The sequence below is a fragment of the Giraffa tippelskirchi genome, chromosome 5 (genome assembly GCF_054371585.1).
Source record: "Giraffa tippelskirchi isolate mGirTip1 chromosome 5, T2T-mGirTip1v1.2.pri, whole genome shotgun sequence".
In the NCBI taxonomy this organism is placed as follows: Eukaryota; Metazoa; Chordata; class Mammalia; order Artiodactyla; family Giraffidae; genus Giraffa; species Giraffa tippelskirchi.
The window spans coordinates 166,096,389-166,110,013 of NC_137279.1; the positions used below are offsets into that span (position 1 = coordinate 166,096,389).

The 13,625-nt window shown below is 41.9% G+C and overlaps 1 protein-coding gene across 6 annotated transcripts in view; it reads right to left on the minus strand.

The window, feature by feature from the left end:
• Positions 1 to 13,625, minus strand: part of CIMAP2 (ciliary microtubule associated protein 2) — a 29,791-nt gene that overhangs the window by 2,305 nt on the left and 13,861 nt on the right. For 2 of the 6 annotated variants that reach the window (XM_081489146.1, XM_081489139.1), the window contains one exon: positions 12,125 to 12,483. The exons of the other annotated variants lie outside the window; for them this stretch is intronic. In XM_081489146.1, the coding sequence (XP_081345272.1) occupies positions 12,459 to 12,483 (25 nt within the window). In that variant the 3' untranslated portion in view covers positions 12,125 to 12,458. Of the gene's footprint in view, positions 1 to 12,124; positions 12,484 to 13,625 lie in introns of those variants that run through there. 6 annotated transcript variants of the gene reach the window in all.

The following is a 13,625-nucleotide window of genomic DNA, read 5'->3' on the forward strand; positions in this document are numbered from 1 at the left end:
TCTCCAGGTAATAGTCTATATCTCGCTTATTTTGATATGACTATGTGCATTTTTCAAAACTCACAGAACAGGAAAAAAATTTATACAGCTGTATACCTAAAAAGGATGAATTTTACTGGCTGTAGGTCGTACTATGATAAATCTTTTACAGAAGTTCTTCTGTGGCTTCTCACAGGTCAAATAAAGTCAGAGCAGCTTAGCTTCAGAATCAAGGCCTCTAAGAACTGATCTAGCCAACTGCACCTGCCTTATTCTCTGTGATTGCCCTTTACACACTGCACACATCAACCAAAATGAACCGTCTAGTGTTTTCCAGACATGCCCTGAGATTTTTTGCTTCCTTTCCTTTGCTCATGCTCTCTCCTCCACTCTAATTTCTTTCCTCCTCCCTGAAAGAAGTGAACCCTCGTGCAAAGAACATAGCTAGGAGCCCTGGGGAAAGGGGACTCTGCACTGAACTTCCTGAGTCCCCTGTCCAAACTTCCAAATCTCCCACCAAAACAGCATGCACAGAGGCCTAGGAAGTAAAAGGGAGTGATCGGGTGTGGACAGGTGGGACGAGGAAGAGAATGCGGGTCATGGTGAAGGCTATTTTTTGCCTTAGCCTTCCTAGGCTCAAAGGGTCCTCCCTCCTGGTCTCATCCTCCAGAAGGCTGTAGGCTTAACAGACTTCCCCTACAGTCTGGATGTAGAAAACTCCTGGGTCCTCCTGCCCTCCTCCTCTTCCTCCTCATGCTGCCCTATAACTCTAGAGAAGGGGTTGAGTGCCCTCCCCAGAAAGCTGGGAGCCTCTCTGGAACAGAACTGCTGTCTGTCTGGTCCTATTCTGCAATGTCCTAGTAGCCAGGATACACCTGAATTTAGTAGTGGTCAATTAATTTTTGAAGACTGCACACATGAATGCTATTGCCCAGCAGCAACTTTAGGAAATCCCGTTCTCTCTCTCTGAATTTCAGTGGTCCCAAATGAAAAATATTGAGAGTAATTCCTACCTTTTAAAGTTACTGTATGGACTTCCCTGGTCCAGTGATTAAGAATCTACCTTGCAATGCAGGGGACACGGGTTTTATCCCTGGTCGGGGACCTAAGATCCCACATGCCAAGAAGCAACTAAGCCCATGCACCACAGCTACAGAGTCCGTGCACTGCAATGAAAGAACCCACATGACTGAACAAAAGGTCTTGCATGCTGCAACTAAGACCCAACACAGACACATAAATAATAAATAAATATTTAAAGCTACTGTGTACAGTTCAGTTCAGTTAAGTCGCTCAGTCATGTCCGACTCTTTGTGACCCAATGAACCGCAGCACACCAGGCCTCCCTGTCCATCACCAACTCCTGGAGTCCACCCAAACCCATGTCCGTTGAGTCGGTGATGCCATCCAGCCATCTCATTCTCTGTCATCCCCTTCTTCTCCCACCCTCAATCTTTCCCAGCATCAGAGTCTTTTCCAATGAGTCAGCTCTTCACATGAGGTGGCCAAAGTACTGGAGTTTCAGCTTCAACATCAGTCCTTCCAATGAACACTCAGGACTGATCTCCTTTAGAATGGACTGCTTGGATCTCCTTGCAGTCCAAGGGACTCTCAAGAGTCTTCTCCAACACCACAGTTCAAAAGGATCAAATCTTCGGCACTCAGCTTTCTTTATAGTCCAACTCTCACATCCATATGTGACCACTGGAAAAACCATAGCCTTGACTAGACGGACCTTTGTTGGCAAAGTAATGTCTCTGCTTTTTAATATGCTATCTAGGTTGGTCATAACTTTCCTTCCAAGGAGTAAGCGTCTTTTAATTTCATGGCTGCAATCACCATCTGCAGTGATTTTGGAGCCCAGAAAAATAAAGTCAGCCACTGTTTCCCCATCTATTTGCCATGAAGTGATGGGACCAGATGTCATGATCTTAGTTTTCTGAATGTTGAGTTTTAAGCCAACTTTTTCACTCTCCTCTTTCACTTTCATCAAGAGGCTCTTTAGTTCTTCACTTTCTGCCATAAGGGGTGGTGTCATCTGCACATCTGAGGTTATTGATATTTCTCCCAGCAATCTTGATTCCAGCTAGTGCTTCCTCCAGCCCAGCATTTCTCATGATGTACTCTGCATAGAAGTTAAATAAGCAGGGTGACAATATACAGCCTTGACATGCTCCTTTTTCTATTTGGAACCAGTCTGTTTTTCCATGTCCAGTTCTAACTGTTGCTTCCTGACCTGCATACAGATTTCTCAAGAGGCAGGTCTTTCCCAAAGAAAAGCAATGCCAAAGAATGCTCGAACTACTGCACAATTGCACTCATCTCACACACTAGTAAAGTAATGCTTAAAATTCTCCAAGCCAGGCTTCAGCAATATGTGAACCGTGAACTTCCAGACGTTCAAGCTGGTTTTAGAAAAGGCAGAGGAACCAGAGATCAAATTTCCAACATCCACTGGATCATCGAAAAAGCAAGAGAGTTCCAGAAAAACATCTATTTCTACTTTATTGACTATGCCAAAGCCTTTGACTGTGTGGATCACAATAAACTGTGGAAAATTCTTAAAGAAATGGGAATACTAGACCACCTGATCAACCTAGACAGCATATTAAAAAGTAGAGACATTACTTTACCAACAAAGGTCAGTCTAGTCAAAGCTATGGTTTTTCCAGTGGTCACGTATGGATGTGAGAGTTGGACTATAAAGAAAGCTGAGCGCCGAAGAATTGATGCTTTTAAACTGTGATGTTGAAGAAGACTCTTGAGAGTCCCTTGGACTGCAAGGAGATCCAACCAGGCCATCCTGAAGGAAATCAGTCCTGAATATTCACTGGAAGGAGTGATGTTGAAGCTAAAACTCCAATACTTTGGCCACCTGATGCGAAGAACTGACTCATCGGAAAAGACCTTGATGCTGGGAAAGATTGAAGGCAGGAGGAGAAGGGGAAGACAGAGGATGAGATGGTTGGGTGGCATTACCGACTCAGTGGGCATGAGTTTGAGCAAGCTCAGGGAGTTGGTGATGGACAGGGAGGCCTGGCGTGCTGCAGTCCATGGGATCGCAGAGTCAGACATGACAGAGCGACTGAACTGAACAGAGGGTAATTAGAGACGGGTAGAAGGATGATATATAGTAGACAGGTGATTAACAGATGGGTAGATAGAAAGATATGTCAGAAAGCAAGAAGAGTGAAACATTAATGACTAGAATCTAAGTGATGCATGTACAGGGGTACACTGTAAAATTTGGTGTATGTTTAAAAGTTTTCATAATAGAACATCAACTGAAAAACTTAAGAAAAATAAGCTTCTGACAGATTGAACTGGATGTTTCCTTGCATAGAGTTATCCAGACTCTGAACCATTTCATCGTTAATGCACTGATTGTCCTTTAACAAATATGCATTGAGCTCCTTCTTCGCGTGCCAGCTAGACACTGGAGTTGGAGAATAGAGAAGTTCTGTTTAGTAGGGACCACAGGCATATGAATAAGTAATTAAAATATGATGGGGAAATGCTCCGATCTGGGAAGGCTCAAGAGGCTGAAAATAAAGTGGTGTCGTCTGGAAAACTCAGGGAAGGCTTCATATTTAAGCGAAGTTGTAGAAGATAAATAGGAATTTCCCAGATAGAACTAAGAGAAGAGTGTTTCAAGAACAGATCACAGTGTGGTGAAAGCACAGAGAGTGGTATACAGCGTGGCCTGGCTGGAGTGCAAAGTGGGCATGTCCACACAACCAGAGGGTGGCCAGATGGAGTAAGGGGACCAGGTTGTAACAGCCAGAAAGGTGACCAGGGGTGGGGGGATCTTGGTCCATTGGTTGGTCAACCACATTTTAGAAGCACCTATGGTGTGCACAGCTCTGAAAAATGAAAAACAAAAGGTGTTTTTCCCACACAGGAATCAAATCCCAAGCTGCCTAGCTGGAAGCCCAGAACCTGTAGTTTGGCAGGAAGAAGCAGGTGAGGCTTGGGAGTGACAGGTGAGAAAGATTGGCTGTCACTACACATTCCAGAAGGAGAGTTTACAACTCTTCCACACACACACACCCTCCCTCGCCTGGACTGAAGACAGCAAACTGTTCAAGGCCATGTTGTGTTCCACACCCAGTCTTAAGTTGCTCAGTCGTGTCCAACTCTTTGCGACCCTATGGATTACAGCTTGCCAGGTTCCCGTCCATGGGATTCTCCAGCAAGAATACTGGAGTGGGTTGCCATACCCATGGCCTCTTGAAACCTGCCAAGGAGGAGAGGCTGAAGTTCAGGGTCTGATTCAGAGCCCTGGTCCCCACCGTGCCTGCTATTTGGCTTCGGGCCTCTGAGTCATTTCCATCACCCTCTGCACCTCATTTTCTCCCATATATGGGAAGATAGGAGGAGGGCATGGCAACCCACTCAAGTATTCTTGCCTAGAGAATCCCATGGACAGAGGAGCCCGGCGGGCTACAGTCCATGGGGTCGTTAAGAGTTGGACATGACTGAAGCAACTGAGCACGCATGCACATGCAAGCAAAGATAGCCCTGACAATCACTCTTTGCTTTTCTATAGCAGCCCCACAGTCTGTGAACTCTACACTTTTCCACCCCCACACACTGGATTGTAGTCACCACCCTGGAGCCAAAGGCAGGGATTAACAATAGCACATCAACACAGAGGAGTTGTGAGGGTCCAGTGAGAAAGCCTGCATCCTTGCAGACTCCATTTGTTCTCATTAATTCTTTACTTCTGCCTTAGTTTTAAATTAACTCTGATTTTTTAAACTTCTATAATCAAATGATTGCCTCTGTTGGTTTCAATCTTTCTTAATACTAAAAGCAATTAAAACTATGAATTCTAAAACCATGAATTTTGACAATATTATATAGGTTTTGATACAGTTTTGATTGCAATTAACTTCTAAATGAACTGTAATGTCAAACTAGATTTTCTCTTAGACCCAAGAGCTTTGAAGAAGAATTCTTACTCTTTTCCAAGTACTTGATTTTGAGGGTTATCCTTTTATTGTTAAGTCTTATTTTATTGTACTCTGTTTAGAAAGAGTAACCTAAAATTTTCTATGTAGGGTATTTTTAATTTAGATATTTTTAATGAGATCTTCTTAAAAGATCAACTTTTATAAATGTTCCATGAGTATCTAAAAATAATGTGGAGTAAAACATACCTATTCAAATCCTCCAAATAAATATTTATGTCCTTATCTGTCAAATTCTCAGACAAGTCTATTAAGAATTCCCATTATGATTGTGGAAGTTTGTCACTGGTATTTTGGGTGTGTGAAGGTTCATGGTGTTTAGAACTGCTTCATGGATTTCATTATTTATCTTGATAAAATACTCATTTTTGTCCCATTTAGTATTTTGCCTTAAATTCTATTTTGCTTGGTATTTGTATTACCACTTTTTCTTTTTGCTGTTTGAGAATGAGAATGCCTCCATCCTAGTAAATCACAGCTAGATATATTCTTACATTTTGTGTCATCTTCTCCTTTCTTGAGCTCTTACGCTAATTCATTTTTCACTTGATTGGAGTATATCCCCCAGTAATATTTTCAGAAAAGATATATTTGGTATACATCCCAAATCCCTGTGCATCTGCATTTGCACATGAATGATAGTTTGACTACACAGAGAATTCTACAGTCTCAAATCTTTTTCATGTTGTATAAACAGTGTTTTCTATCATTCATGTTTCAGAGGAGAGGCCCAAAATATGTCTGATTGCCTTTTATTTAGATTGTAGATTGTCTTCTTAGGTCTCATATCTGTAAGATTTTTATTTTACCTTTGAAACTCAGAAATTTCACCACACTTTTAGTGGATTGAATGCATACATTAACCCCCATCCCTCCTGAAATCTCACTAAAACAGGAGTAAAGGAATACAAATTTGAAATCATATACCCACAAGGACAAAAAAAATAGAAGCAGCAGCAGTAAGAATATTTTGGAAGTTGAAAAGCAAGTGAAGAACAGTAACTATGTTATCATACTCAAGAAAGCTAAATCCCAAGGCAGCAGAAGTTAAAGCTAAGAATTCCCTCACTCCAAAAATCCAGGTACTGGCACCGCCAGGTAACTCTGGTCGCGGGAGTGAAGGCAGAACCAAAACAGGGCTACTGATTGAAAGCCTGTGTAATATCAGCTTTCCTCTCCACTCTCTGCAGCCAGAGGAGTGCCCTTAACAAATGAAGAGCGCAGAATTGATTCTCTGAAGACAGAGAAGTTCTCTGTACAGGATGCCACCAGGCAGAGTCGATGTTATGAGTATCCTATTTATTAATAAAACAGGGAATCAAATGGGAGTTTGCTCACTAAATATTGAGACCTCTAGGTTCTTCTCCCCCACATAAAGCTCTGGCACCCAGCTTTACATCTCCCAGAAGAACTTTCTCTGGCCAAGGCCAAGAGGAAAACATCTAACATCACTGACATTGAAATTCCCTCAGTTAAAATACCCAGCTTGGTCATGTTATAGTTAAACCCATGAACAACAAGTGTTCCAGGGAGAGAACAAAAAGTGCCTCAGGGTCTTCAGCAGGATTTGCAGTTGGACATGAGTGCACAGTTAAGGATCACCAAAGGGGCTTCCCTAGTCCAGTGGTTAAGAATCCACCTTGCAACGCAGGGGACACCGGTTCAATCCCTGGTCCTGAAAGATTCCGCATGACTTGAGACAACTAAGCCTGTGTGCCACAACTACTGAGCCTGCACTCTAGAGCCCCTGAGCCACAACTACTGAAGTCTGCGCACCCTAGAGCCTGTGCTCTGCAACAAGAGAAGCCATTGCAATGAGAATACCGCACACTGCAACTAAAGACTAGACCCCACTCTCTGCAACTAGAGAAAGCCCATGTGCAGCAATGAAGACCCAGTGCAGCCAATAAATAAATAAATTAGAAAAGTGATTACCAGATATTTGAGAACATTTTTTCATATGGAAGATTGAGGCTAAAGCAAATACATGGGGAAAAAGAATTAAGAAACAATGACAGGAAAACTTGTCTTAATGATACTTCAAAGGATAAGAAAGCATTGTATCCATGAAATAAAACCATGCTGTTACTAAAAGGAACATTCAGAAGACAAACATAACTCTTAGAAATTTGAATGTGAACTCAGAAATGAAAACTTCAGTGAATGAATGAGAGAATATTTCTCACCACCTGAAAACAGCTCAGTTGTACCCAGGGAAGAACCAAGCACAGACCAGGTCTTTCAAATGAACCAATAAATGAAAAAGCATATAAAGAAATCCTTCTTCCCAATTTATGACCTACCTTCTGTGCCTCATGGTACAGTCCTCCATACCCAAGAGCCCAACTGAGTCAGGACTTCACGAACAATGAACTTGAGTCCCAGGGAGAATCATGCACCAGCCTGACCATCAGTCTCTCACAGGCATCTGCTGATTGGCTTCCATTCAGTAACATTCATAAGCCTTAATTATACTGGCCATGTCCTACAGGGTATGAAATACTCCCCTTTTACAGATGGAAAAACTGAGGTCTAAAAGACAAGGGTGACTCTTGGCTGGAGATGGGTCTACAAGGAGAACCCATAATTTGTGTGGTCTGCTTCAAGGCTTCCTGTCCTTTTTTCCTGTTTTTTATTCTAATGATAAAAGTCATGTTTATTTGGAAAAGTTCAAACACTTCAGAAATAAAACAAGGCAGAATGCCAAAGACCCTCCAGGTATAACTATGGTCAACAGTTTGGGGCCTCCTCCTCCTCCTCCTGCATAGTGTTGTCTATGCATATGGCAGTGTATTTTTTAAAAAATAAGGTAAAATTACTCTCTTTTCCTTATACATTTAATTTGTCACTATAACTGAATATTAAACAATAACCACAAAAAGGAATTGGTATTACATCAAGTTAGTCAGAATTTCCAAGGTATAAAAAAATGATTTGCTTGGAGTGGGGGAGAATTTTCTATTATAGTACAATCATTATATCATAAAATTAACCACATTTAGTGCATTCACAATGTTATGAGGATTTCTCAAAGTCTAATAAACAAAGTATTTCCAAATAAAGGAGCCATTATCTTTAAAGACACTACTTTAAAAACATTCTGATGTCTGTAAATCCTTACTTTGGCAATGCATTTTTAATGGATTGTTATTGTCCTATATTTTAATAGTCACAGGTACTTACTCTTTCAAACAAAGTTTATAGCAAATGTATTCAATTCACCCTACCAATCCCCTTACAATTTGATAAAAATGGCTTTAAATGTGTATATCAATGGGAAGAATTACTATTTTTCCAATATCATCTTTGCATCCATGAACATGGTATTCTCTCCAGTTATTCAGACCTTTTTTTAACATCTTTTAGTAAAGGTTTATGTTTTTTTTCATTTAAGCCTTAAATATACTTTATTAAGTTTATCCCAATAAAGCTGTACTTTATTGTTTGTGTACCTAATAGGGATGGAATCATGTTCTTTTTCTAAATTAAGGTTTCTATTTGTTGTGGTATGTGAAGTGAAGTGAAGTCGCTCAGTCGTGTCTGACTCTTTGCGACCCCACGGACTGACTATTGCCTACCAGGCTCCTCCGTCCATGGGATTTTCCAGACAAGAATACTGGAGTGGGTTGCCATTTCCTTCTCCAGGAGATCTTCCCGACCCAGGGATTGAACCCAGGTCTCCCAGATTGTAGGCAGACGCCTTACCATCTGAGCCACCAGGGAAGTCTTTGTTGTGGTATCAGAGGAAACTATACACGTTCCTGCACTAGCTTCCTTGGTGTTACAGTTTTAAAATGAACTCTCTCAGATTTCTTTAGGTAAACACACATGTCATTATAGATTGTGATGATCTTGCTCTTCTTTACTAATATTTTTATTCCTTGTCTTACTGTGTTTGCTAGAACCTCTAGAACAATATTGAATAATCCCAGTGATATAAGCATCTGTTTTGTTCTTGACTTCATGAGAAATCTTTAGTATTTTACTCTCACATTTAATGTTTTTGACCTCCTCTTTCAAAGCTCCCACCCTCCCTCAGGACTCAAATGTCTCCCTATTTCTCTACAGTCTGTATCAAATCTCTGTCTTAGTAGAAGCTTTTCCTTAGGTCTTTGACAACAGAGGGTGGTTTAAGCCGTTGTAGTTTCTTTTCCTGGATCATGTGCATTTTCAGCCTCTATAAAAAACTTAACCCTTGTATTAACAAGACAGAATTCTGTCAAGGCACAGCAGAAGCTAAGGGCAAGGGAAGCCAGCACTTACAACATACCTACAGAACGTCATCCACAGGGCAGGGCACATTTACATTCATGATCTCCTTTAATACTTAAAGCAGACTTTACAATGTGGTTATTTTGTTTACTCTCACTTTTCACATGAAAGTCTGTCTCCAAGTAACATGTCCCATGCCACACAGCTAAGCAGTAGACACAGAATTCTGAGCCAGGTTACAAGGGAAATCCTATAACTCTCACAGGCCTAAATGTTGGGTGTTTTAACAATGGTGAAGGGAAAAATTTATACCAGAGGGGAGCCAGACGTGCAGGGGGAGAAAGTTGAGGGTCCAGTGGAGGTGGGCCATCCTTCTCTCCTCTAGAGCCCTTTGCTGAGCAAACAGTATATAGGATGGGGCTTTGCTGACAGGTGGCGGGGGAGGGGTGGCCTTGCCAGAATCAGAGCATTGCACTCTTCCCTGCTCACCATCCCTCAAACCCTTACATGGGCACTGGTGTGTGGAAAGGGCCCTGATCTAGGAGGAAAGGACTGGAGTCTAGCCCCAGCTCTATCACCATCAGCTGTGTGACCATGGGCAAGTTGCTGCACTCTCAGGGCCTGGTTGAACACCTGTAGAAGAAAGCTAAACACCTTGTTTAGAAAAGGCAAGAACATACTTTTTTTTTTTTTTAATTTTTTAAATAAATTTATTTATTTTAGTTGGGGGCTAATTACTTTACAATATTGTAATAGTTTTTGCCATACATTGACATGAATCAGCCATGGGTTTACATGTGTTCCCCTTCCCGGACCCCCCACCCACCTCCCTCCCCATCCCATCCTTCTGGATCATCCCATTGCCCCGGCCCTGAGCCCTTGTCACATGCATCGAACATGGAATGGTGCTCTGTTTCACATATGACAATACACATGTCTCAATGCCATTCTCCCAGAACGTCCCACCCTCACCTTCTCCCTCAGAGTCCATAAAATTGTTCCATGCGTCTGTGTCTCTTATTCTGTCTCGCATATAGGGTTATCGTTACCATCTTTCAAATTCCATATATATGCATTAGTATACTGTATTGTTGTTTTTCTTTCTGGCTTACTTCACTCTGTATAATGGGCTCCAGTTTCATCCATCTCAGTAGAACCGATTCAAATGTATTTTTTTTAATGGCTGAGTAATATTCCATTGTGTATATGTACCACAGCTTCCTTATCCATTCATGGATTGGAAGAATTAATATAGTGAAAATGAGTATTCTACCCAAAGCAATCTACAGATTCAATGCAATCCCTATCAAGCTACCAATGGTATTTTTCACAGAACTAGAACAAATCATCTCACAATTTGTATGGAAATATAAGAAACCTCGAATAGCCAAAGCAATCTTGAGGAAGAAGAATGGAACTGGAGGAATCAACCTGCCTGACTTCAGGCTCTACTACAAAGCCACAGTCATCAAGACAGTATGGTATTGGCACAAAGATAGAAATATAGATCAATGGAACAAAATAGAAAGCCCAGAGATAAACCCACGCACATATGGACACCTTATCTTCGACAAAGGAGGCAAGAATATACAATGGAGAAAAGACAATCTCTTTAACAAGTGGTGCTGGGAAAACTGGTCAACCACTTGTAAAAGAATGAAACTAGAACACTTCCTAACACCGTACACAAGAACATACTTTTATACACAAAAGTGGTCCTCGTGGTTTTCAGTTAAACAAGGAAGATGAATCCGTGCATCTACCTCTATTCCTTCCTGCAATTCACTGCATGAACTACAAAGGAGTTGTTTTTAAATAGATGAACAAGAAAGGCAGAAGAGGTATCAGGGGACAAGGGTGTTTACACATTTCAAGGAAATGCAAAGTGCAGGGAGCCACCAGCAGAGCTGAGAGGGCCTAAGAGCAAGCTGCCTGCAGCAGGGGAGCCAATGAGAAGCTTGCCAGCTCCTGCCACAAATCCCAGAGAGGCCCGGAAATTAGAGCCACCAGTACCAGTATCTCAAAACGCAGGAGCAAAACTGCTGAAAACAAGAGGAAAGTCAGACCCTCCACACCACACACACTTTGCCCACCCAGCAGGAGGCTGGAGGGTTAGTACTGAGAGAGTGTTGGGAGCCGTTCTGGAACTACTGCCGGGTGACAAAGTCACAGCACCAATCAAGAAGAAACTGCAAAGCGTTTCTCTCCAGGATGGGAACCTTCACTCCTTCCTGTTTCTATGCTTCTGTTGTAGCTAGCTGTGTTTCTTTCTCTCTGTTGGGAGCCGTTCTGGATCTACTGCCGGATGACAAAGTCACGGCACCACTCAAGAAGAAACTGCGAAGCAGTTTCTCTCCAGGATCGGAACCTTCCCTCCTTCCTGTTTCCATGCTTTTGTTGTGGCTAACTCTGTTTCATTCTTTGATGGCTGCAGTTGTAGGGGCTTCCATGATGAGATCATGAGAGTCCAATAAAAAGAAAAATGATCCCTTGCCCCAGAGAAACATTCCAAAAATGATTAAACCTACTGAGGCCCCTGACTGGTGGGTCCCTAACATTCAGCCAGGGAATAAGGCCATGATCATTTGGAAAACAAGCCCTAAGCCTATTGTGACCTGGCCTCATGAGGAAATTGTTATTGATGACTGGAAAACTTGGGTCATGTATCAGGGAAAGTTACGGAAATTAAGCCAATTGCCTTTTCCCCTCAGAATCTAAGCATAAACGGAAAAGATATATATAAATTGTATTGTAAATAGTTTCCAGGTAAACTGCAAAAGACTTCCCCCTGCCAGAAATAGTCTTGTGGTATGTGGGTAGATGGTAAACAAGCCACCACTGACAATGGCTGTACTATGAAAAACTTTGCCCTTAGCCACCACTATAGTATTTAGTCATTGAAGCAAGACGGTGTACTCACTGTAGTAGCAGGCTGTACAAAATAAGCAGATGGAATAATATGATTTACAGATTATGTTTTAGTAAAATAAAAATAGGTTTCGGGGTAAACATGGAACCAAAATGTGACAATAGACTAGGAAAAAATTTTTAACACATCTTAGAATCAGGGGATGTTGAGCTGAATGGAAAAATATTGTAAGAATCATTACATAGAAGATCATGTGCTATATAAATAGAGACTAAAGCAATAAAGAGTGTGGTCTTTGGGCCATCAAAAAAAACCTCTCTGTCTCCTTTCTTTTCCTTTCGCCGACGCCGTTCATCCCTTGGGGACCCCTGGACCAGCTGGAGCGGGACTCCGGCAAGAGAGAGTCGGGGTGGCGGTGGGGGAGCTCAGTGGATGGTGAGCAGACAGGCACTAGTAAGAACAGAGGGAGTAGGTGAAGTCCATATACTGACTTAGACTCCTCAACCCTCCTTCCACACCAGCAATCACATTCACCACCATCCCTACCCCCCAGGATATAGGATTTTTATCTAGAGAAGCTAAAAGGTGCCACTGAAAATATCTAGAAATGTTGATTTTAGAGTCTCCCAATGAAGTGACCAGATCCCCATCTTCACTCCCAGTGAAGCCCTACCCAGACCCATAGCATTTCTTAGTGCTTTCTTCTCAAATATGAACAAGTGAAAGAAAAAAGGGGAACTGGGAAGAAGTGCAGACAATGCAGGGAGCAAAAGGAAAAGGAAAGAAGACTGTCATTGTCATCCTTAAATGAAAGAACACCCTGCATACAGAACCAGGGGCTAGCAGAAGATAAAAATGCAATCTACACTGCAAAAGAACCCTCGGAAACTTAAAAAGATGAGATTCAAATTTTCAAAAGGCAATAGCAGGGTCTGAAATGGTTAAAAAAAAAAAAGTGGGACAAAAAAAGGCAGAAATAAGAAACAAGGAAAAAAAGAAGAATAGAGCATCAAACCAGAATGTCTCCATTCATCTAGAGAAGAGAGGAGAGAACACAGAAGACAGGAAATCACCAAAGACAACAACACAAAAAATTTTCCCAGAATAGAAGGTCCTAAGTTTCCAGAAGGAAGGAACGCATCAAGGACCCAAAACAATGGATGAAAATAAACTCACACTAGATCCATCATCTAAGACTTCCCTGGTGGCTCAAAAGGTAAAGAATCTGCCTGCAATGCAGGAGACCTAAGTTCAGTCCCTGGGTTGGGAAGATCCTCTGGAGAAGGGAATGACTATCCACTCCAGTATTCTTGCCTGGAGAATTCCATGGATAGAGGAGCCTGGCGGGTTACAGGCCATGGGATCACAAAGAGTCGGACACGACTGAATAAATAACACTTTCACACTTTTTTCAGACCTGTTATCCTAAAATTTCAGTACACAAGGGACAGAGGGACAGAAAGAAGAGCCTACAAACTTCCAGATAGGAAGGTGCAGGTTGCCTACAAAGGACAGGAAAACCAAGATGGCATCGAAATTCTTAACAACCATGCTTGAAGGTCAAAGGCAATGGAGCAAAGCCTTCAAAATTC